The 23,818-nt window shown below is 43.9% G+C and overlaps 1 protein-coding gene across 1 annotated transcript in view; it reads right to left on the bottom strand.

The window, feature by feature from the left end:
* Window positions 1–19: 19 nt before the first annotated feature.
* TUBGCP6 (tubulin gamma complex component 6) overlaps window positions 20–23,818 on the bottom strand; it is a 35,938-nt gene continuing 12,139 nt past the window's right edge. The window contains exons 7-26 of the mRNA XM_081211398.1: window positions 22,830–22,899; window positions 22,240–22,349; window positions 21,122–21,213; window positions 19,479–19,618; window positions 17,692–17,841; window positions 15,387–15,468; window positions 15,201–15,289; window positions 14,945–15,060; window positions 13,565–13,703; window positions 13,341–13,454; window positions 10,528–11,767; window positions 9,559–9,614; window positions 8,886–9,078; window positions 7,451–7,619; window positions 5,931–6,072; window positions 5,442–5,636; window positions 5,101–5,233; window positions 3,481–3,694; window positions 1,952–2,151; window positions 20–477 (exon numbers count right to left, since the gene is read on the bottom strand). Coding sequence (XP_081067524.1) covers window positions 386–477; window positions 1,952–2,151; window positions 3,481–3,694; window positions 5,101–5,233; window positions 5,442–5,636; window positions 5,931–6,072; window positions 7,451–7,619; window positions 8,886–9,078; window positions 9,559–9,614; window positions 10,528–11,767; window positions 13,341–13,454; window positions 13,565–13,703; window positions 14,945–15,060; window positions 15,201–15,289; window positions 15,387–15,468; window positions 17,692–17,841; window positions 19,479–19,618; window positions 21,122–21,213; window positions 22,240–22,349; window positions 22,830–22,899 — 3,736 coding nt within the window. The 3' untranslated portion in view covers window positions 20–385. The remainder of the gene's footprint in view (window positions 478–1,951; window positions 2,152–3,480; window positions 3,695–5,100; window positions 5,234–5,441; window positions 5,637–5,930; window positions 6,073–7,450; window positions 7,620–8,885; window positions 9,079–9,558; window positions 9,615–10,527; window positions 11,768–13,340; window positions 13,455–13,564; window positions 13,704–14,944; window positions 15,061–15,200; window positions 15,290–15,386; window positions 15,469–17,691; window positions 17,842–19,478; window positions 19,619–21,121; window positions 21,214–22,239; window positions 22,350–22,829; window positions 22,900–23,818) is intronic.

The raw sequence follows: 23,818 nt of genomic DNA, 5'->3' as shown, positions 1-23,818 counted from the left end.
ACTGCTGACAATCAAGTGGTAGGTTTCTGCTTTGCTTTTTATTTCTTACACATTTACATGAGAAGATTTCACAATGCTACTAGGAAAAATATACACATTAACAAATTTACACTAATGCACATATTGCTGTATCGGCACTTGGCAGCATGCTTTGCAGCACAGGGGAGAATAAAAACTTCTACCATGCTAAGCAGGGCGCAATGACGTTATCTTCCTAGTTATGATGATATTTTCCATGGATCCCGTTCTATCCTTCAATTGTCTTTGATAAGCATGCTTTTCTTTACAGAAGCATCTTGACACTGGCAGCTTTCAGTGTGCCAGTTAATGAAAACACGTAGCTGAGTCTTTTCTATCACTGGTTTGCGATGTATTTTAAGAAAGCTCAGTTGTCTTTGTAGTAGTTATTAAAGTTGATTCGCAACAGGAAATCTTCCAGGTGAGGCTGGTACCCCCTGTTTACAAGCTTAGTTACTACTGTAAGAAGAGAAAATAAAACACTTGTTTAATATGGCAAGAGATATACAGATGGGTCAGCCTCAAATCTCTGTCGCTCTGATATTCCTCTCTTAACAGTGTGCACAAACTCAATGAGGTACGCAAGCTGCTACCCTCTTTTCTTTGTCCTAGCAGAGGTTTCATTTCAGTTGAGCCTATTCGTTTTTACAGGTTCCAACCAAGAACACTTTAGGAATCTGCTCTCTTAGCGTAAATATTGCCCATGCTAACAAACTCTATTAAGCACAGTGCTCTACAGATTTCGCTTACAACTGCTGCAAGGTCTGTTGAGCAAACATACATAGGACTGAAAGCAGAACACCGAGTGGAAGGACCATAGCAGAGCACATCCTCTACATGCCAACAGGCCAAGGTTCAATCTCTGGCATCCAGGAAGCTAGTGATGTTAAAGAGCTGTGTCTGCAATTCTGGAGAGTACTGCCAGCCAGAGGAGACAAATACTGGGCAAGACGGACAAGTAGCCTGACCCCAATGTAAGGTAACCTATGTTATCTTCTATAGGTGCTGCTCTTCCTGTCGAAGATCAAGCAAGCTTTACACAATGGCCTGGTTCAGACATGACATTGATCCTGCTGGCCAGAGCTGACAGGAACTGCAGTCAAACAACATCTGAAGCATATTGGGTTGGGGAGGGCTGGTTTAAAATAGGAACACAGTCACGACTAGGACCAGGCGTGAAATATCACCAGTTAACCATCACAATATACCGTATTTTTCGCCCCATAGGACGCACCTTTTCCCCTCGAAAAATGAAGGGGAAATGTGTGTGTGTCCTATGGGGCGAATGCAGGCTTTCGCTGAAGCCTGGAGAGCGAGAGGCATCGGTGCGCACCGACCCCTCTCGCTCTTCAGGCTGCTGCCCGCAAGCCTTGCAAGCCCGGTGGGAGTTCCCGCGGGCTCACAAGGCTTGCGGGCAGCAGCCTGCAGCCCCGGCGAGTGTCCGTAAGCCTTGCGCGCCCGGCAGGAGGTCCCGCCGAGCGCGTGAGGCTTGGGGCGGCAACCTATCGCCCGAAGCACAGGGAGCCCTCTGGAGGGCTCCCCGTGCTTCGGGCGAGCGTCTGCAAGCCTCGTGCGCCCGGCAGGAGGTCCCGCTGAGCGCGCGAGGCTTGGGGCGGCAGCCTGTCGCCGGAAGCACGGGGAGCCCTCCGGAGGGTGCCCCGTGCTTCGGGCAGGTGTGCGCAAGGCTTGGGGCGGCAGCGGGGGGGGGATTTTTTTATTCATTCCCCCCCCCAAAAAAACCCGAGGTGCGTCCTATGAGCCGGTGCGCCCTATAGGACGAAAAATGCGGTAGTTGGGGAAACTCTGCCCCTCCGCCAGAAGTTGCTAGACTACAACTTCCATCATCCCTTACCATCGACCATGCTATCAGAGGCTGATGGGGAGTTTGGGGACAGCCCCCAGGTTCCCACCCTTGCAACAACAGAAGTCTTACCGTTGAATAAGAAATGGGAGTAGTACTTGAACGTGTTATAAGACTGCTGCATTAAGCCAAAGTTGGGATGAACAGCCATTTGTTTGCTGGTATCGACACTCCACGACTGAGAAATTAACTGGCTACGGAACTTCAAAATGAGGCTGAAGATGCTGTGAATAATGTTCATTACAGGGGCTGCCTTTTCAGTCAACAATCCTCTGTCAAAAGAAAAGAGATGGTTTTGATATTAAGTTAGCAAGCAGCAATACTTTTCATCTGCAGCAATGTTTAGGAGCATCTTAAAGAACATGCCTGCTGAGGTTTGATCGCAGATGCAATTTTTGAATCGTTCCGGATAGGAAAGACAACGTGCCAGTTATATAGTGAATTTGTGTCCTTTGTATCTTCTTACCTTTCAGTACTAGGATATAGTTATCCTGAACCAGCTCGCCAGTTATCCTAAATAACATATTTTGATGGACTAGATGCAGCCAGGTACTGTAATATAGCATTTACTAAGGCTTAGCTTGTTTCAGATTGCTACTGTAAGTCAGGGATGCATTTGCCCATGAGCTGGAGTGGGTGGGCCTGGCCTATATATCCATATATCGCCCAGGACCGGTATTAGGGGCCGATCGCAAGGACAGCTTCACTCAGTAGTATATTGCTGGTGAAACTGCCGCCTCCTGAGTCCCTCTGCTACCAGCGCCCAGTGCATTGAGGGGAAAACAAGCAGCAGCTGGGTGCTGGGACTCATGAGTGGTAGATGTTTCCCCAGCGATATACTGTTGAGTGAAACCGCCATTGCAGTCTGCCCTGATACTGCTGCAGAGGGAGAAACAAGCTGTGATACAGCTTGTTCTTCCCTCTGTTTCAACAAGCCCCCCATCACTCTGGCTTGCAGTTATCGCCCAGTCCTGTTAGGGGGGGTGTGGCATTCCACCCACAGCAAACGCACAAAGACATACACATACACCCTCTATAAATGATCCATGCAGACCAGCTGGGGTGGAATCTTATCACCCTCTCCTCAAACTATCAGTCGATAATTGAAGAGGGACAATATGCATCCACGCCAAGGGGCTGGGCTTAGAGGTTTAGGCCTTTCTGCTCTCTTTTGCGCTATAATTTCCCTGCTTTGGCCCCCCGAGGACAGGCACCGCTTCCAGAGACATTTCTGTCTCCATCTTCCTGCTCCTTCCCACTTCACTTTTCCCTTCCTCAGTCCATAAACTGGGTGAGGGGAGAGGCATTGCGCAGTCTGCGAGAGAAATGGTCTGGTTCTCTTTCTCAGATGTTGCAAATATGTTGAAAGCAAAGTGCAACTCTCCTTAGGCATTGCAAATATGGGCACTTGGACGAGGGGCTAAGTGGTGAGGCCTGTTAGTTCCTCCCGCTGTCCACGTCACAATGGCAGCAGAACTGGTGGCAGAAGCCTACGTAAAGAAAAGACACGTCCACCCAACTTTCTAGTTACATGAGAATTGTCCATCTCTACACACAGACAAGGGAAGGCAAACGTGCAATGAGTTAAGAAATATTCTTACCGGAAGATGGCTTTGTTGAGGTAGTCAGCATGCGTTCTGTAGATTTCCTCCAAGTTCCCTACAGAAGACAGTTTATTTCCAAATTCACACCACGTCACGTGCAGGATTTGGTTGGCAATGTAGCCTTGAATAACTTTCACAAAGTGCTGCATTTCGTGCTTATAAAGCTGGAGCTGTCGAAACTGAACTGAGTTGGCTGCATGCTTCACCAGAGCTGAAAAACCAAAACGACAAGGATGGCTCACAGCGCCGGAAAAGGGACCGCCACTCTTGGCCCCCATGCCAAAGCAGAAGCAGCCAAGGTGCAAAGCGGGCACAGTCAGTTATTACTAACAAATTTTGTGAAGAGCCACAAAAATGTTGGGATCACAGTAGCAGATGGCCTATGGGGCAGTCAGTAAAAAAACAATGTTTAAAGTTGTTACTTTTTCAGGGGGGGGGGAGATCTAAACTGTTCTTAAAATAGAAAAATATCTGAGGCGTCTTGCAAGGGCACAAAACACTTAGCATGGCATCACAATAGGTGACCCACAGGAGCTGTCAGATTTTTTAGCATGGGGGTCATAGTATGTAGCCCACAGATTCACCATCCTTGTTTAATACAACTAGCAAAGAGGTTTTCAATCATTTCTGAGTCCACGGCTCCCTTGACCAACTACATTCTTCCTGTGGCAACCCTGTGGGGCTCAGGAGCCCAGTTACGTCACCCCTTGCCTGCAGAGCCGGCTGCCTCTCACCCTTTTTTGAACACCCTCCCTCGTGGAGTGTTCCCTCTGTCTCCTCGCCGCTCGGGAGTCCTCTGGGCAGCTGCAGCCCCAGGTTTCTGAGTCCCCCCTCCTCCACCAAAACAAAGGGGCCTGGGAAGGACCCCCTGGCCAGCCCCAGAGGTAATATATGCCTGGCGAGCTCGTAGCCAGGGCCATTGCAACGAACAGCTGTGGAAACCTTTGGGAGGCAGAGATGCGAGGAGGGACAGAAGCCAGTGTTGCCCGCAGCACCCCTGACTATCATTCAAGGCACCCCAGGGTGCCACAGCACCCTGGTTGAAAACCACTGTACTAGGAGACCAGATTAGAAATCAAATAGATCTTACTTGAAAAAGGCTTTCATAAACTCACCCTCAATCAATATATCCATTTGTCTTTTTGTGCTTGGTTATGTTTTTCCTCTACTTTTTCAAATATGGTATTGTGCAATACCTACAATGTACTAGGTGAAGCAGGAGTTATTTTTTCTTGCTATTGCATTAATAGCTCACAGAACAAACTGGAATACCACCCTTGGAAGACATTTTGCCTTTCTTTTATTCCATTTGGATGAGAATCCAAAACCTCTTCTGTTGTGTCAAAGCAAACCGCTTTCACCTTGAGTTATATGGGTTTGCGGTTGAATAATCAAACTCGCATGGAATATACTGTATTTACTCAAGTCTAAGGCACCATCGAATCTAATGCACACCTCAATTTTCACAACGTACTTGGGCCAAAAAAGGTAATCATTAGATTCGAGTAAATACGGTAGAAATAGGAAACACAGTGACTTTAGATTTTACTCACTTATCTGAATCTTCTGAACAGGTTAGCTTTCAGGCTAAATAAAAGCAGTCAGATTTTATCTTACCAGTTCGCTTTAAGTGGAACCAGACATCCTTAAGAGTCCACACCATATGCTTCAATTGCAGCAGGAAAGAGAAAATCTTGTTGTATTTATTCATGCAGTTCTCAGTAATGACAATGTTCATAGGCCAGTCAACCTATAAAAAAAGAAAAAAACCTATTATGACTGCATGTCTCCCAAGGCGTCAGAATATTCCGCTGCCTGTTTAAGATGAGGATTACGTCACAGCAGAACAGAATGTATTTCTAAGTAGCATCGGAGAACAAGTAGGATCAATTAACTGCAATGCATATAGGGGAATCTTAAAATCTGGCTCACGTCTCAACTCTTGTGTGTCTTCTCACCTTGTAACGTAGTTCTAAGCAGTTTAGGGCATCGGGCGCATTGGGCTTGAACATCTCTGGAAGGTACTTCAGTGCAAATGAGAGATTGGAAGCCAAGTGGGTGTCCCCATGGAGACTATATTGCAGAGCCTTATTTAAAATGGAATTGAGGACTAGTGGGTTCAAAAGTTCGCCAGGTGTCTGTCCTGATCCAAGCTGAAATTAGAACACACATTAGATACTGAGAATTTTTTTGTCAGAATAACCTTTCCAAAGTAGATAATGGGATTTTTTAAAAATGTTCATACAAACACTGTTCAAGCCAGAAAGTCCCTTCTATTTAAAACGTCCACGAGAGGTTGTTCAGGTTGTGATCATTGAAACTACTGTCAAATGCTACACAATCCCTCTATTTAGTAGCATATACGCATATAATATGATTTCCCCACATGCCGGCAACTAGATATATAGTCAAGAATCAGGTATTTAAGGAAATGCCTATGCAAATACCTTTTCAAAAAGTAGATCGCTGAGTGACTGAGCAAACTCTCCATCTTCCATCAACAAAAAATGCCTTAGTGCTCCAAAATGCTTCTCAATATTTAGTTCCACAAAATAGTAGTCAACAATGGCTTTGTTCACAAGTGAAACACTAGGAACAAATGAAAACACACCAGTTACTTTTTTAAAAAAGCAAATAAAAAGGTAAAACTGCATTTTAGCTTCATGGATAGGGTAAATTAAAAATGGCCAACGTTTTGATCCTCTACCCACAATAAAATTATAGGCTCCCTCCAAGTAATCTACTTCTATTGGGCCGGTACCTTTTGGCAGTCACTTGCAAAAAACACAGGATGCAGCAAGGATGTCAAGAAAACGCCCTTTGAAAGAAATCCCAGTTGCCCACTGTCACCTCTGTTCATTACACTTGCATGTAATTCTTTCTGCACTGTTCAAAATCTGTAACAGCTGCTATGTTCTAACTAGAAGCTTTACGGTTTCTCATTCTAGAGCAGAACACCAAACCTTCACTACTAGGCCCCGTTCAATAGTTCAGTGGTGGTAGGTAGTGTCTGCACTGTACAGGGGAAGGAAGTGCGCAGAACCAAGCAGAGGCAGTGCAACCTGCGTTGCCATCAAGGCTCTGGAATGGACACGAGAAGTTTAAACCTCTACCACCTAGCGCTTTGACGCAGATGGAAATTGCTCCCTTTCCTGCTCCATCAAGTGAATGATCTGCATCCCCATTAAGGCACAAGGCTAGGCAAGGCAGAGGAGTTCAGACCTTTTTGCCTGAAGGGCATGGAAATTCCGATGAGGAAGAAAGGCAGCACAAGACTCCCTATCCAGTCCAGTACCTTACATTCAGACTGCTCTGTCCCTTCTTGGCTCTGCATGCTTTTCACCACTCTGAAATCTGACTTTAATTGCCACTTTTTTTTTTTAATGGGACCAATCCATACTGAGCTCTCCCACTTGAAGAGCCATCAATTTCAATGAAGGAAGCAAATCTCTATTCAGGTTCTTTGTATGTATGACCCTGATTCTCCACTGAAAGAAATAGGATTATACATGGGGATCTTCATAATGGATGAATGGCAGCATCGAGTTTGTAGTTTTTACTGTGTCTGTGTGTGTATGTGGAGTTTTGGCCGGCCCTAGAGGGTTGGTGAAGGGTCCATGAAGACCTCAGGTTGAAAAACATTCCCCCCCCCCAACATTCTGAAGTGAATGGACAGTGGATAAGAACTATGAGGCACATCCAGCCTGGAAAAGAGAAGACTGTGGAAGAACTATGATTTGCAGCTTAAAGATCCGCTAAAGAATGCCATCCAGTAATAGATATCTGAACTATATACTGCTGAATCAGTTCACATTTCTTGTTGCAACAGTCACTGAATTGCTTACCTTACTAACCAAATAAAAGGAAAGAAGGTCAATGTATGTACTGGTGTGTTTCCCAATTAAGGAAAGAATACAAGCTATATTATTACTACAAGGTTGACCGATCACTTCTAAATTTAACTTACTGAGAAACCAAAGGGGCAGTGATTGACCGTTTCATCAGTACTGGGAGTGATAAGAGCTCGCTCAGTTGTACAGCTGTTTCGTCTGTTGCTGACTGCGCTGATGGGTCCACAGGGAAGGTGTAGGATCTTGGTATCACATGATGCAGAAGATGGGAAACTGGAAGTTCTGCTGTGTTAGAGCATAGGTAAAAACAATGATTACTGTTTCCAAAGCACTTTCAAAACAAAATGCTATACAGCAAATAAAAATTAGAGGCAACCATTACGGCCAGTGAGCCCATTTCAAATTTCAAGGAAGTGTGGTGGGTGGCAGTCACGGAGTGGGGCGGGGCGGGGCCCCATGGCAAAACACAAAAATAGAGAGTGTGTGGTCATGGCTGCTCCACGTTTCCCAAGATAACCTCATGCTTGGAAGTCACCCATGTTCTGCTGGTCCTGATTGTGGAGATCGAACAATACTGATCTCCCTGACACATAATGCTGTTGCTGTTTAATAAGAGGGAGTATTCCTTCCTCCAGTGCAAGATAAAATACACAAGGTGGCCACAGTTTCTCTCGTACACAGCACACTTCACATATGCACACCCACATATACATGCCTCCCTCTCTCACCACACTTCCTCACACACAGAGCCACACGTACATCTCCCCTCCCCCCACTCTGCCCAAATATATCCGTCTCAATCACACACACACCACACACATTCAGAAAAGCCTCTCAATTGGCGAAGGAAGTGCCGGCCATTAAAAAAAAACAACCAAAACAGGGTGAACAAAAATATATTTAAATGATGTTCCAAAAGAAAAGTGAGAGGGGCGTTCTAATATCCGGAGGCACGGCATTTCAGAAGTAATTAATAAAAGGGTACGAGTGAATGCAATTTAGAGTTTAACCAAATGAGGTCTACAGAATCCTGCACAAACTTGTGCCGCAACACTGCTGCAGCCTGGTACTACTTATTTGGACCCGTAAGAATCCGCAAAGGATTGACACAATCTCTGTGTGCCTTAATGATACCAAGTGTGCAAAGTCAGGATGATGGCACAATAAAAAAACCTTTCTGTCTAGAAGAACAGGTATAGGACAGCATATAAATTCAATTAATAAATAATGATAATGATGATGTTACCCATACCGTGTGTGAGCAGCTTTTCTCTGAGTGCCTTGGATAAAGTTGAAATGTCCCCACAGCACAGGTGGGGGCCTGCTGTGTGGATCCCCATCATGGAATTGACATCCTCAAGAGACCCCAACCTACGTGGCTGGATCATTTAAATGTGACCCAAGTTGATTGCGGGAAAGAGACTCCCCAGACACATTTTTAGTGAATGACGCTCTAGGACTACAGAATTCCACAAGCACTACACTCCTTGAGGGGTAACAGGATATATGTGGTTCCATTCTCTTAATGCACCTCATGTTAGGAGTACTCACACATCAAATCGTAGCTGTCCTGGTATTTTTCAAGGCAATACTGATCAGATAAGGCTTTCACATAATCTTCCTCTTTCTTCCACTTGGCAATAGCGGTGCTTACGCCTTCTGAACTTTCAGATGTGCTGACTTCAGAGAGAGAAATCTGCTGAGTCATAAGAACCAATTCGGTCGATTTTTCAGGTTCCTCTACCTGATGAAAAAAAGTGGAATGGACATTGGAGAAAAGGAGGCTCATTTTTTATCCAGAAGGCTTTGCACTCTCGCTTAAGTACACTTATCGTTGCATCTTGGGTTTTCCTGAACCTTCAAGATTCTTGTCATTTAAGCAGACCTCCATAGTGTTGTTGCTTGTATGTTAAAGGATATATGAGAAAATGGGCTAGAGTTATCCTAAAACAGGGTTCAGATAAGGAATTCAGAGGTCACTTAGCTAATCAGCAAGTAAAGACAATAATACTTTCTGGTAATATTTTCTGTTTAGGATATAAATGAGTGAAGATAGGGAATAACATTGGGGAGAATTAAAGTAATTCATATTTGGGAGAATTAAAATAATTCAAAGGAACATCGTGCCCACTACTTCAGTAATTTTACTTGAGCGTCACAATGAGATTCATCTACTTAAGATTAAGGGGCTAGTAATTTGAAATTTAAGTTGCTGTTTCCTCACCTGTACATCCTGAAAAGGCGCTGTGGAGAGATCTTTGGCATCATCCATTATGATTGCTATATTAACCAAAAAAGAGGGGACTTGTTACTGGAAGGAACTGAGAAACATGACAAATATTGTCTAGCCTTAATGAATATAAAGGCAGTGTGAAATGTATAGAGCCTCACAAGAAACACAAGCATTTCAAATACATGATTTAGTCTCCCACTCATGTTACCCAGCACCAATATAGTAATAATAAAAAACTATCAGGCTTTTCTTCTGTTTCATAATAGAATTTTGTCTGTTAATGGCAATGCTCTCTTGCATTTATGTGGATCTAGGTTTCCTTTGTAGAGAAAGCAGTATTTAGGAAACATGCACAGTTAATTCATTTCTGTTTTAAGTGCCCATTAAAATATAGTTAAAATAAAGTTTTTATTCAGTACAGTCATAACTTGGTTGTCGAACGCCTTGCGACTCAACCATTTTGGCTTCCAAACGCCGTAATCCCGGAAGTGAGATTACAGCATTTAATGCTGTATTGTTTTTAACACACTATTGGAAGCCGCTCAGAGTGGCTGGGGAAACTCAGCCAGATGGGCGGGGTATAAATAATAAATTATTATTATTATTAAGTGAGTGTTCTGGTTTGCAAACATTTTTTGGAACCCAAACATCCGACGCGGCTTCCAATCGAGTACAGGAAGCTCCTGCAGCCAATCGGAAGCTGCGCCTTGGTTTTCAAACATTTTCAGATATCGAACAAACTTCAGGAACCGATTCCGTTTGAAAACCAAGGTAGGCCTGTATAACCTGACCACAAACCCACTAAGGCACCTGCCCAGATGTAAGCCCACTGACTTCCACTGAAGACAAAGGATCCTAACTGGTTTGTCTCGGCCTGAATAGACTTCTAGTTTAGGGCTCTTAATAGTGATGGGGAGAGGGGAAGTCTACCAAGTAATTTGTTCACTGATTGCCACTTACCCCCCTGTTCTCCTAGGCTTCTTTGTGGCTGTTCATCCACGTTATCGCTCAGCACACAACCAGAAGGCATCGACTCTTGTCCTGCACCATGCTCTTTGATTGTAGGGAATTCTCCGTTATACAGGAATGTCTGAACTGTAGAGTCAGATGCGGGGCCAGAGACGGCTTTCAGATGAGGTATCGGATCGCTGAAAGTTGAAGGAGTCCACTCTCCTATTTGAATACTCGACTGCGAGGCATGGCCAAAGAGACTCCATCGAGGCACGGAAACCTCCGAATCAGAAACCATGTCTCCAATTTTTATGTGCGACTGAGAGGCGTGCCCGTGAATATTCCAGCGAGGCCGCGAGGACACAACATCAGACGTATTTTCCCCAACTCTGATATTAGCGTCCGACGCGTGGCCATGGATGTTCCAGCGAGGTCTAGCCGGCTCTATATTTGACACATACTCGCCAATCTTAATATTGGCATCTGAAGCATGGCCGTGGATATTCCACCTTGGCCTTGATGGCTCGAACTCCGAGGCGTATTCTCCAACCTGAATATGAGCGGCAGAGACATGCCCGTGGATATTCCAGCGTGGGCGGCTAGGTTCGACCTCGGAAGCATACTGTCCAATTTTGATGTGTGAATCCGAGGAGTGGCCATGAGGGTTTGAATGCGGATGGGAGAGTTCAGCGTCAGGTACGTATTCCCCAATTTTAATATTTGCATCAGACGCATGGCCGTGAATGTTCCAGCGAGGTACCCTGTCCTCAACATCAAAGACGTTTTCTCCAGCTGCAACGTGGCTGTGCGAGACTGAAGGCCTGAGAACAGTATTAAAGTCATACCCGTCGTATTCGGAGACTTGGGTACCGGTTTCCCCTTCTGCCGCACCTTTCAGTGCAGAACTGTTTTCATCTGTCTGACCGTGCAAGGAAAGATCTGAACTGATATTCTGCAGGGCTTCATCCAACAAGTTGGTCTCTTGGGCACTGGGGACAACAAATGTTTCTTCCTGAGGCTTTGGTAAAAAATCTTCAAAATCCAGACCAAGTTCAGATACATGCTTTGGCAGAGTAGCTGCTTGCTCCGTATGAAGTACCTGAGATGCAGTTTCTGTTTCTTCGGACTCTGAATAATCATTACACTGTATATTTGTTGCCTGCAGTAAGCCTGGGGATATCACTAGTTGAGATTCTGGGTCTCTGCCGATGTCCACATCATCAGGACACTCGGGCTCTGCAGAAGTTAACTGAAATGGAAAAAAGAAAGAAAATTAATTACTAGAACAGATATGCAACTCACTTATACAGCTGGGATATCTTCACCTTCATTATTTCATCCATAGTTTCTGAAACTACCTTTTAATAGTTTTATATCACTGTTTATTTTTTAAGCAGTTTAGGGTTATTATCATCTTCACCGAGCTTTTCAAATGCTCCAGTAGCTACTTCAATCACTATGGAAACAGTTGATATTTGCTTGCATAACCAGCAGTATTGTTCGGATATCGGGTGAAAACAAAGACCTCTGTCTGAAACGCTGGTTTCTACATTTTTTAAAAAATTGCACAATCCATTACCCAACAGTGTAACACTTGCTCAAGAAAAAGAAGATAGGCATAGAGAACAAATGGCAGGCTATTCTGTACCTACTATTCATACTAACATGCAATATGGTCCTCAAAGCTCCCAATTTAAAACCAGAATAACAGGCCACTTTATAAACTCCCCTCCTTACAGGTATGACGGCAGTTCTACTGGGCTATAAAACAGGCACCCCCAAACTCAGCCCTCCAGATGTTTTGGGACTACAATTCCCATCATCCCTTACCACTGGCCCTGTTAGCTAGAGATGATGGGAGTTGTAGTCCCAAAACATCTGGAGGGCCGAGTTTGGCGATGCCTGCTCTAAAATGTGGGTCTTACTGTGCACACTGTGACATGCAATCTTACAAAGCACAGATCACAAAAAGCAAAAAGAAAGGGAAGAAAGGGAAGTTCTAGGAGTGCCCAGAAATGACTAAATGGTGATCTAAACATCAATAAAATGCCAGAAGAACAGGGGGTGGTGAACCAGCAGTTCGGCAACTCCCATCATCCCTCACCACACGCTATGCAGGATGTTGCTGATGAGAATTGGAGTCCAACAACATCTGGAGGGTCATGTTACCCACTTTTACTATAAAATACAATGTTTTACTCAGCCAAATCTTAAAGGAACAACTCTACCTTTTACTCTAACCCAAAAGATTTGTACCCTTGAATGGATCTACAAAGGATATATGCAGACAATAGTCCCATATAGCTGGAGTTGAAAGGAAATAGGATTAAAGCTTGAGGAATAAACCTCAAAGAGTACGGGAGATAAAATAACTCTTTACCGAAAGACCCAGAAATAGTGCAAAAAAAGTTACAGACTTAAAAAACTGTTTTTGAGATAAATAATACAGCAGATGTCTCAAAAATGTTAATAATGGAATATAAGTAAAACCATTTTATGGGAGCAATTTATATCAGCCTGTCTGAACAAAGAAAGAATTAAGAAAAGCATATATGAAAGAAATAGAGGAGTTAGAAAAGAAACATTAAAAAAGAAAACAAGATTAAAAGATGACTTTTAAAAAAAATTTAAAAATGGTAACAAATACAGAGAAGATAGTTGAAGAGTTTATTACATAATATATTACTTTATTTAAATAATAAAACCTGAAAAAATGGGATACTTATGAATGAATGGATGAATGGGAAAGTAGTCCTTGCCACAGGTGAATCAAGAAGATGATGGTGTTTATGGAACAGGAGTTTTCTTAAAGGAACACCAACCTGAATGCTGGAATCACTGACTGGCACAACTGCGGCGGAAGTCTGCTGACACCACCCTTCCCCAATGTCTGCTTTCCTCCTATACTTTCCACCTGGAAGTTTCTCAAGCATGTCCTACACATCAAATGGAAAAGATCAAAGATTTATACATACCAATGCATACATAAATAACCACTGTCAATGTGCTTTCTAAAAAAAAGCAACAGCAGCAGCATTTAAGCTACCTCGGTACGCTTTTGATCTTCCATCAAAAATTTGAGACGGGCCGTTTCCAATTTGTGCCTCTGAATTTTCCATAGGGCTTTTCTCTCTCTACGGGCTGCCTCTTCGGAGAGTTTGCTATAGTGGTCAATCAGCTCTTCCCTAAGTGAAAAGAAAGGTAGAATAACTTCACCGTGTAGTTTTACAGGATATATACCATGATAGAGCAGAGTACAACAGGAAGGCATTTAGATTACTTAGGCTACCATCCAGAGTAAAAATGTAGCTCACAAGCTCAAAATTTAGTGAGCTAGCAAGTAGGATAATTTATCAATGCATCATATAACATGTTGAAGTTCCTAAGCAACCAATGCTCACTGAAAAATAAATAATTCTAAACCTAATTATAAATTTTGGGGACGCAGGTGGCGCTGTGGGTTAAACCACAGAGCCTAGGACTTGCCGATCAGAAGGTCGGTGGTTCGAATCCCCGCAACGGGGTGAGCTCCCATTGCTCGGTCCCTGCTCCTGCCAACCTAGCAGTTCAAAAGCACGTCAAAGTGCAAGTAGATAAATAGGTACCGCTCCAGCAGGAAGGTAAACAGCGTTTCCGTGTGCTGCTCTGGTTTGCCAGAAGTGGCTTAGTCATGCTGGCCACATGACCCGGAAGCTGCGGCCAATAAAGCGAGATGAGCGCCGCAACCCCAGAGTCAGTCATGACTGGACCTTATGGTCAGGGGTCCCTTTACCTTTACCTTTAATTATAAATTAAACAGGTGAAAATTTGGGAGCTTTGTGTCTGTTGTGTTTTCAAATGATACATACACTGTGCTGTGCAGTCAGATATTTGTGCAAGCTTAATGCTGTTCTGTAACAGATCAAACACAAGAAAAGCACCTTAAAGCTGTATAGTTTTGGCTGTTCACTAAATACCAATGGCTATAACATACTCAAAGTTATACCATTTTTCATTCAGAACTAGCAGCACACAGTTGAGTCAATAACAGGGCTGAGTTTAGACTAGCAGGGCGGCAGCTCTCAGCTGACTTCCACATTGCTGCTGCATAGCGGGGTGAGGTTGGCATGGTGCAGGCACATGAGCAGAGCCGATAAAAGTGTATCTACACTCGCAACCACCATATTGTTCCAACTCTGATATGCAGCAGCTGGGCTGCCAAGACAAAACAATGTAAAGACTCCTGGTACGACATACACAGCAACTAGGCTGGCAGGGCATAAGGGGAAGTTTGTAGCTTATTAGCAAAACCTTCTTCCATTCTGAAAGATGAGAAACTGGGCTATCCATTTTCCAGCTTGGAAGCTATTTTTGTAAACATACAACTGCTTGGTACAAAATTTTGAACTTGCAATTTTAACAGCCTTCCTTCCTTCCACACTTTTACCTTGCCCTTTTCTCCAATTCCTCTTCCAAAGCCTTCAGTCTTCTTTCCCTCTCTCTCAGTTCCCGAGCATAACTGAAATCATCATCAGTCTCCTCCTGTTTCAGAGCACGTCGGCGCTACATAAACATTTAAGAAAGCTTTAGAAACCACATTCCAAAAGCACACATTGTGCTCTGCATATTTTTATCCAAGCAAGTTCTATATAAAGATTCTCTGTCTCCTAACGTTGCTAGCAGAAAACACACGTTGCAAATACCTCTTTATCTTTTTCAAATTGTTCTTTCAATTTCTGAAACTGCTCACGCTTCTTTGCATCCAGCACCATTTTCTCTGATATTTGTTGATCTGAAACAAAAATTTAAGATGCAGCAATGTTAAAAAGAAATAAAGAAAACAGTCGCTGTGAAAAACCAACTGGACTGCAAAGACACCTGTAACTTACCAGTAAAGGCTTTTAGAGCTTTGGTAGCTGTTTCTCGAGCGTGGAAAATTAGCTCCTGTTTTTCAATTTCCACACGCAAGTCCTAGGAAGCAATTTCACAGGATTTAATGTGGTTCTCAAGCATAACTCGGGTCAGTTCAACTTTATTAATAATCCACTAACCCTCAAACATTTGGATTTCATACAGTGGGGGGAAATAAACACAAAAATACAGAAAGGTCAATTTTCAGTACTATACACACACACACACACACACACACACCAGCACAAGATTAAAAACAAACAAACCCTAGCATCCATTATGTCAAAATTGCTTAGAAACCTTTATAGCTAGAACATAAATTACAACCAATTCATTTATCTGATGGTTCAGGACCCACTAAAGGCTCAAAACCCAATCAATAGTGGAATGCAAAAGTATCATTTCTGCTATACAAACATATGATTAAAAATTGAGAAGCAGGTTCTCAAATGCATGTTTTGTTAACTGAAGGTTCTAGGTCATAAAAGATTGAAGACTACTGGTGTAAAAAGGCTGTACGCCACTCTGAGAAGGGTGTGATCAAAGAAGAAACAAGTCTGGTTCTGTCACCTCTATTAAAAAATACACAACTCTTTACTGACACACAGAGATATACAAGATTTGCATATGGAGTGCCATTAAGTCTTCCTTCCAAAAACAGCTGACGGGAGAACATTGAAGTGAATGAATATAAAGGCTTTCCTGTATTTGGGGACAAATCAAAAACCCAAAGCATGTACCGTATTTTTCGCACCATAGGGCGCACCGGACCATAGGGCGCACCCAGTTTTTAGGGGGGGAAATCAAGGAAACAAATATTTCCCCCCCCAGCCCCAAAGAGCAGCGTACAGGCTGCACACAACCTCTCCCTGCCAGAGGGGTTGCGCGCAGCTATGGAAGAAGGCAAGGCAGAGAGCGGGATGGATCCCGCTCGCTGGTTTTACTTCCCCTTTAGCCCAGCGCAGCCTCTCCTTGCCGGGGGAGGCTGTGTGGGGCTAAAGAAGCCATAGCCCCACGCAGCCTCTCCTTGCGGAGGGGTTGCGCGCAGCTATGGAAGAAGGCAAGGCAGCGAGCGGGATGGATCCCGCTCGCTGTTTTGGCTTCCCCTTTAGCCCCGTGCAGCCTCTCCTTGCCAGAGGGGTTGCGCGCGGCTATGGCACAAGCCTGCATTCGCTCTATAGGACGCACACACATTTCCCCTCAATTTTTGGAGAGGAAAAACTGCGTCCAATAGAGCGAAAAATACGGTATTCAGATGTGCAATTTCATGAAGGAAGAACAAGTTATCAGGCAAACAACTTAAAGAAACTATTGTACCTATAAATGCGGGGTCTTAACTGAAACAATTACAGTATTGTAATTTGATGGGTAAAATAAAGCTTGGCTTTTCATTTGTCTGGGCCTAAGACCCTATCTGCCTACAGACTGTCTCGCCAGAGTGGTGCATGCTCTGGTTATCTCCCGCTTGGACTACTGCAATGCGATCTACGTGGGGCTACCTTTGAAGGTGACCCGGAAACTACAACTAATCCAGAATGCGGCAGCCAGACTGGTGACTGGGAGCGGCCGCCGAGACCATATAACACCGGTCTTGAAAGACCTACATTGGCTCCCAGTACGTTTCCGAGCACAATTCAAAGTGTTGGTGTTGACCTTTAAAGCCCTAAACGGCCTCGGTCCAGTATATCTGAAGGAGCATCTCCACCCCCATCGTTCTACCCGGACACTGAGGTCCAGCTCCGAGGGCCTTCTGGCGGTTCCCTCATTGCGAGAGGCCAAGTTACAGGGAACCAGGCAGAGGGCCTTCTCGGTAGTGGCGCCCGCCCTGTGGAACGCCCTCCCACCAGATGTCAAAGAGAAGAACAACTACCTGACATTCAGAAGACATCTGAAGGCAGCCCTGTTCAGGGAAGTTTTTAATATGTGACATTTTAGTGTATTTTTCATCTTTGTTGGAAGCCGCCCAGAGTGGCTGGGGAAACCCAGCCAGATGGGCGGGGTACAAATAAATTATTATTATTATTATTATTATTATTATTATTATTATTATTATTATTATTATTATTATTATTATTATTATCTGCTGCGCCAATAGCACCCTAATGCCTATGCCAAGGCAGCATGCTTTCTCACTTGTCCCAGTGAAATTAATGACATTTTCGAACACACATGCGCAAGGACCACACTGTTGTTTTCGATGCACCATACAAAGGCAGAATCCACGTTCTGGGCAATGGCACTTTCCTGATACAAAAAAAGATTTATTTGGTTGAGTGAGTTTACCTTTTCCTCCTTGCTGATGGTACTATAGCGTGCGATTCTTTCCATTCGGCCCACGTACACTGCACAATCTCTCTCAATCTCTCTCAACTCGTCCAGGGAGAAGATGACAGAAATCCGAGGAACGGGGATGTCGGACCAGCAGATGTAGTGCTGCAAAATGTTTTAATGTTGTATTTTAATCTTGTTTTTAAGTTGTATTTCAATCAATTTGTTTTTATATTGGCTGTTAGCCGCCCTGAGCCCAGTCTTGGCTGGGGAGGGCGGGGTATAAATAAAATTTATTATTATTATTATTATTATTATTATTATTATTATTATTATTGAGCGGCAGTAAACATCTGAAGAATGCAATCCAAGCTTTCGTGCACTTTAGAACTGCAAACCTATTGATAGGGTCTCGTTCAGTCTTAAGTCTGTTGTGGACTGCGGGTGGGAATCCTCATGACCTGGAACAAATGTGGCCCCCCAGGCCTCCCTAAATGGCCCTCAGGGATCTCCCCAGGCCACACCCCTCCCTATCCAGGCTACACTCGCTCCTCTAGTTCTGCTGCCTGACTGACCACAGAGATGTACTGTATGTGTAGAAATGAATGAGCGGCTGGCCCTAGTCAAATATAAAAGTAACATCACTTGTTCCATGTGCCACTGACATGGGTTCCCTGGAAGGGATTGTGGCCTTTGGACTTAAGAGAGTTCCCCACCCTTGTGACAGTATTTATAATATTATTCCATTAACTGCTGTGCTGTGGTGACTACAATGGATGCTTGGATTGCGAACGTGATCTGCACGTTCGCAACCCGCAACGATTTAGCGCTTCTGCGCATGCGCGACCGCCGAAGCACGGAAGTAACCTGTTCTGGTACTTCCGGGTTTTGGCGGTCCACAACCCGAAAAAACACAATCTGAAGCATCTGTAACCCGAGGTATGACTGTATAATGACCATTTCTGATGTTCTTTGTGGAAAGTTTTGTTGTGAACACCTCCATGGGCTATGCTTTGTCGTTTCTTTCAGATTGTTTCATTGTTGAAAGATTCGTCCGGTTAGGTTAGATCAAACATTATGCAGCCAATTATGAAGTGAGAATTTTAAACTTACGTTCCACGATAACGTGATACGGAAGACAAGCAACATATTCATGATATGACAGAGAGCAAGCACAGAATGATTTGTGGTTAAAAAAAAAAAATCAAATCATAATTAAGCCTATGAAGAGATGCTCTACTTGGAAGTCTATCTTTGCATGAAAAATGAGGGGGAAGCAAAGAATTCAGCTTTTTATTTAAATTAGCTGTCATTTAGTCTTCAATTTAAGAAACATTCTAAACTAAAAGATTCCAGTAATTGGGGGGGTGGGGTGTAATTGGGCTGTTGTTTTTATTTTGATTATATGTATCGTGGTTTTTATGTTGATCTTTTCTGTGGACTGCCCTGAGACCTCCTGGTATAGCGTGGTATATAAATTCAATAAATAATATTAATAATAATAATAATAGCTTGATCTTGGCCAATAACAGAATAATCTCGGTAGAAAGGTCCTATAATACATTTGGGTGGGGCAGTGGCTTACAGTCCAGGAGCAAGGAATTTCTATGTATGAAATTAACCCAAAATATGGACGTGCTGCATGAATGTCATAGTTAGGGAAGGTGTTCTCAGCCAATCCGAGAGACTGCAAGGGGAGTCATAGTCTCTTCAGTTAAAACTGACTTTCCAAGGGTATATGACTTCAAATGTACTTGAAAACGATGCTTACGCCATGATTTTCAAGAGCAAGGGGTACTTACCCTGGGACAACACAACTTTAGCAAGTTTATGGTTTTCCCACAAATGTAGACATCATTAGCAATATGTTTCAAAAACACAGGCACACAGTCTTCTACTTCCTTGGAAATTAAAACGTACCCATGGGTCCAGTAGTGTTTGTCTAGAGATCCAAAAGGACAGAGAGGTCAGAAAGTGAGGCATATAAAGAGTACTTTGGTGTATTAAGTTTATTAATTCAATAAAAGTGAAACTATTATCTATTTGTTGAACAGAACCCAATGATTTACTTTGCAATCACTCTATTTCATTTCAAGCAAAATCCACAACTTCATCCAGATGATGCACCTTGTGACTGGCATCAGGAATATGGTAACGCTAGTGTCATTGATGTCTAGTGTCTTGTGATATTGTTAGCTGTATAACCTCAGAGAATACAGTGATAGCTTGGTTTAAGAACAGCTTAGTTTATGAACAACTTGGACTCAGAACGCTGCAAACCCAGAAGTAGGTGTTTTGGTTTGTGAACTTTGCCTTGGAAGCAGAACATGTTCCACTTCCTGTTGAGTGTGTTCCATTTGTAAATTGAGTCCCCTGCTGCTATGGGAAAGTCTTTACTTTAATGCTTTACTTTAAGAACAGACTTCCAGAACAGATTAAGTTCGTAAACCAAGATACCGCTGTATTTACTTAGCACTAGTTCTAAAAAGGTTTTCTTTGTTTCTCTTTGTTCTTAAGTCCACAAGCCAAGTCCACAAAACAAGAGTGCATATGGTGAAAAGGGAAATAGGCACAATATACATACGTGTTTTGAACAACACACACAGAAACAGCTAAATACTGTATTTTTCGCCCTATAGGACGCACTTTTTCCCCTCCAAAAATGAAGGGGAAATGTGTGTGCGTCCTATGGGGCGAATGCAGGCTTCAGAAGAGCCCCACCGCCAGCCCCACAAGCTCAGGGGACAGCGGGGAGGTGGAACGCCGCCATCCCGCTGTCCCCCGACTTGGTTAGAAGGCTGGCGGGAGGGAGAAGCCTGCTCCTCCCCGTCGCCAGCCCCACAAACTCGGGGGACAGCGGGGAAGCGCAGCGCAGCGCGCCATCCCGCTGTCTCCCGACCTGGTTTGGAGGCTGGCGGAGGGCTTCCCCCTCCCCCAGCCCCGCAAGCTCCCAGTGCGATGCCAAAGCTGCACGCAGCTTCGGCATGGCTCTTGGTCCCGTTCTGGGGGCTGGGGACGGGGGAAGCTCGGGCTTCCCCTGCCCCAGCCCCGCACCGGGGGGGGGGATAATTTTTTTCCCTTTATTCCCCCCCCCCCAAATCTAGGTGCGTCCTATGGGCCAGTGCGCCCTATAGGGCGAAAAATACGGTACACAAAGAAAAGAAAAACAAACATGGTGTTACGTGTAAAAGAAAGTTAATGCCATCTCCCAGGGAAACGGTAATGGAATAAATCAACCATAACTTTTCCAGTTGTCTGGCATAGGCCCTTAAGTCACTAGCCAGAGGAGAAAGCAAGGGAGCCACAGTGATCATGCCTGGATTCCAGGAAGGCAGGAAGTGAGCTAGAGCATCACTGGAGATGCCAGCTTCCAAAGCTTTCATTCCTGCCATTCCCTGCTAGCCAAAGGGTAATTTCAAAAGAAAGCAATTCATTTGTAACATACCTCTAAAGCCAAGATAATCCTCATTCACCTGAATCATGAATTCGCCATACACGTCTCTGAATACACCGCTATAAACCCAATCGTGTATAAACCTAAAGGCAAAAGGTTGAATGTTGAAAAAGGTGTTTTATAAAAAGGTAAAGGACCCCTGACAGTTAAGTCCAGTCGCGAACGACTCTGGGGTTGCAGTGCTCATCTTGCTTTATGGATTGAGGGAGCCGATGTTTGTCAGCAGACAGTTTTTCCGGTCATGTGGCCAGCAAGACTAAGATGCTTCTGGTGAAAACAGAGCAGCACACGGAAACGCCGTTTACCTTCCCACCACTTTGACATGCTTTCGAACTGCTAGGTGGGCAGGAGCTGGGGGAGCTCACCCCATCGTGGGGATTCGAACCGCCAACCTTCTGATCGGCAAGCTGTCAGCTCAGTGGTTTAGACCACAGCACCACCCGCATCCCTGTATTTTATAAACACCCTCTTAAATAAGGATATGCTGTCCAATCAGAAAACAGATCTGATAAAAATACTACCACTAAAATAACTATTCAGGTTAGATAGCAACTGTAAAGACCTATGGCTCAGGTTCAAAACGGTCCCCAAAGAAGATACCTGAATGCTATAACTGCTCAGTTTTTCACTAGTACTGAAAGAGATACATTAACTATCATGTCAAGCAGAGTCTCATATTAATTGGGATTTTTGCTTTGATACTTGAGGTTTCCAGAAGGGTCTCTGTGTCTTGATCATTGTATAAGCATTTAAATAATAATAATAATATGCCACTCTGAAATACACAGAGAATAATTTTAATGTGCAGAAAGAAAAAACTTTAAAAAGTCCCAGAGCATATTTCAGTAAGCATAGACCATTTTAAGATTTTTGCTACAATCCTATACCCACTGACCAAGGAGTAAGGTCAACTGAAATCAATAGGACCTGAGAATATGCAAATAGGAGTGAATTGCTAGCTTTATTTCAGTACACTAAAATAAGGCTACCGCCATTCAGAAATTCCAGCTCCTTTTAAGAACTCACAGGAACGCCATCTATAGGAAATGCATTAGATCATCTTTGTAACAGCAGTTCCACAGTGAACAATTTTAAACTGAAATACTTACCGTGTATATGGTTCACAGCTTGTTTTTAGTAGGGAGAGAAGAACTGGGTAATGTTCATTGCTGCAGTTATTAAGAGCTTCTTGGTATAGATAGGAAAGTAGTTTTACACCCTGAAATAAATGCATAAGCTACTCATTGAAAGGAAAACAATAAACACGTATAGGTACTTCCGATGATGCTTAGCTTCACTGGATAGTTTTATTGCATTGGCAGGACTCAGCTGGAAGTGCTGGTTTGGCTGGAAAAATCCTTAAAGCCTTTTGTTGACTTTTGGAGATACCTTTTTATTAATGCTGAATGAAAGCAGAAATGTGCTCCTCCTAACTATATTTCTTTTAAAACCAATACATTCCGACACATCTATACAATCTGACATGGTTTTTTTAAAATACTGATGAGCAGACACATTACAAGCTGATTCAGTGGTGGAAATCACTTTTCTTAGAAACGGAAGCATACAGAATGGAAACAGCACCCAAAGCGTTCTGAGATTGCTTGCTTACGTTTGAATCACGCCTAGTCGTTTCATGCTTAAAAATGCACACCACTCGGTTGGCTGTGACTGCAAAGAGAAGCGGAATCATACTCACTGTTGGAAATGAAGCAGCAGCAGCAGTTCCCTGCGCAGTCACTCCTATGCTGCAGAGTTCAGCTATATACCTTCACAAAACACAACAGCAGCAAATTACACTTGCGTGGTACCTTTAAGAGCACGGGGTGGGAGGAAGACCTGTGGGCCCCCAGATTACAATTTCCATCACTCCTGGCTATTGGCCATGCTGGCTGGAGCTGATAGGAGGTGGAATCTAAGACCCAGAGAGCCACAGCTACCCGTTTAAGAGCCTAAGAACCAGTTTACTGGACCTTCCAGGCTCAAATTCTATCTCCCCCAGTGGAAAACTAAATGCTTCTGCGAAGTTCACAAACTATCTGTTTTTCAGTGTTTGGCCCCTGCAGCTGGTGCTGAAATGTGTAACAAGGTAAAAAGATAAAGGACCCCTAGATGGTTAAGCCCTGTCATAGGCAACTATGGGGTTGTGGCGCTCATCTCGCATTCAGGCCGAGGGAGCCGGCGTTTGTCCACAGACAGCTTTCCGGGTCATCTGGCCAGCATGACTAAACCACTTCTGGCACAACGAAACACCGTGACAGAAACCAGAGTGTACAGAAACGGCATTTACCTTCCTACCACAGTGGTACCTATTTATCTACTTGCGATGGCATGATTTTGAACTGCTAGGCTAGCAGGAGCTGGGACAGAGCAACGGGAGCTCACTCCATCGCAGGGATTCAAACTGCCAACCTTCTGATCGGCAAGCCCAAGAGGCTCAGTGATTTAGACCACAGCGCCACCCACGTCCCTACAGGTCTATAGCAACTCTGTTGGTGAAGGTTCCATTTAGCTATCAAGCCTAACAGCTGCCAATAGACCTACATACTTTTGCCTAATCCCTTTTTTAAAAAAGCTACGTAAGCAAGTAGGCAACACCATAGCAACACTAACTCTTACCGCACCATCCAAACTGTTCTTAAAAACGTCTTCGATTTCAGCCTCACTGTCTAATTAACGGCCTTGTTT

This window comes from Podarcis bocagei, assembly GCF_964188305.1.
Source record: "Podarcis bocagei genome assembly, chromosome: 10".
Lineage (NCBI taxonomy): Eukaryota > Metazoa > Chordata > Lepidosauria > Squamata > Lacertidae > Podarcis > Podarcis bocagei.
This window is presented reverse-complemented; position numbering and strand designations above follow the sequence as displayed.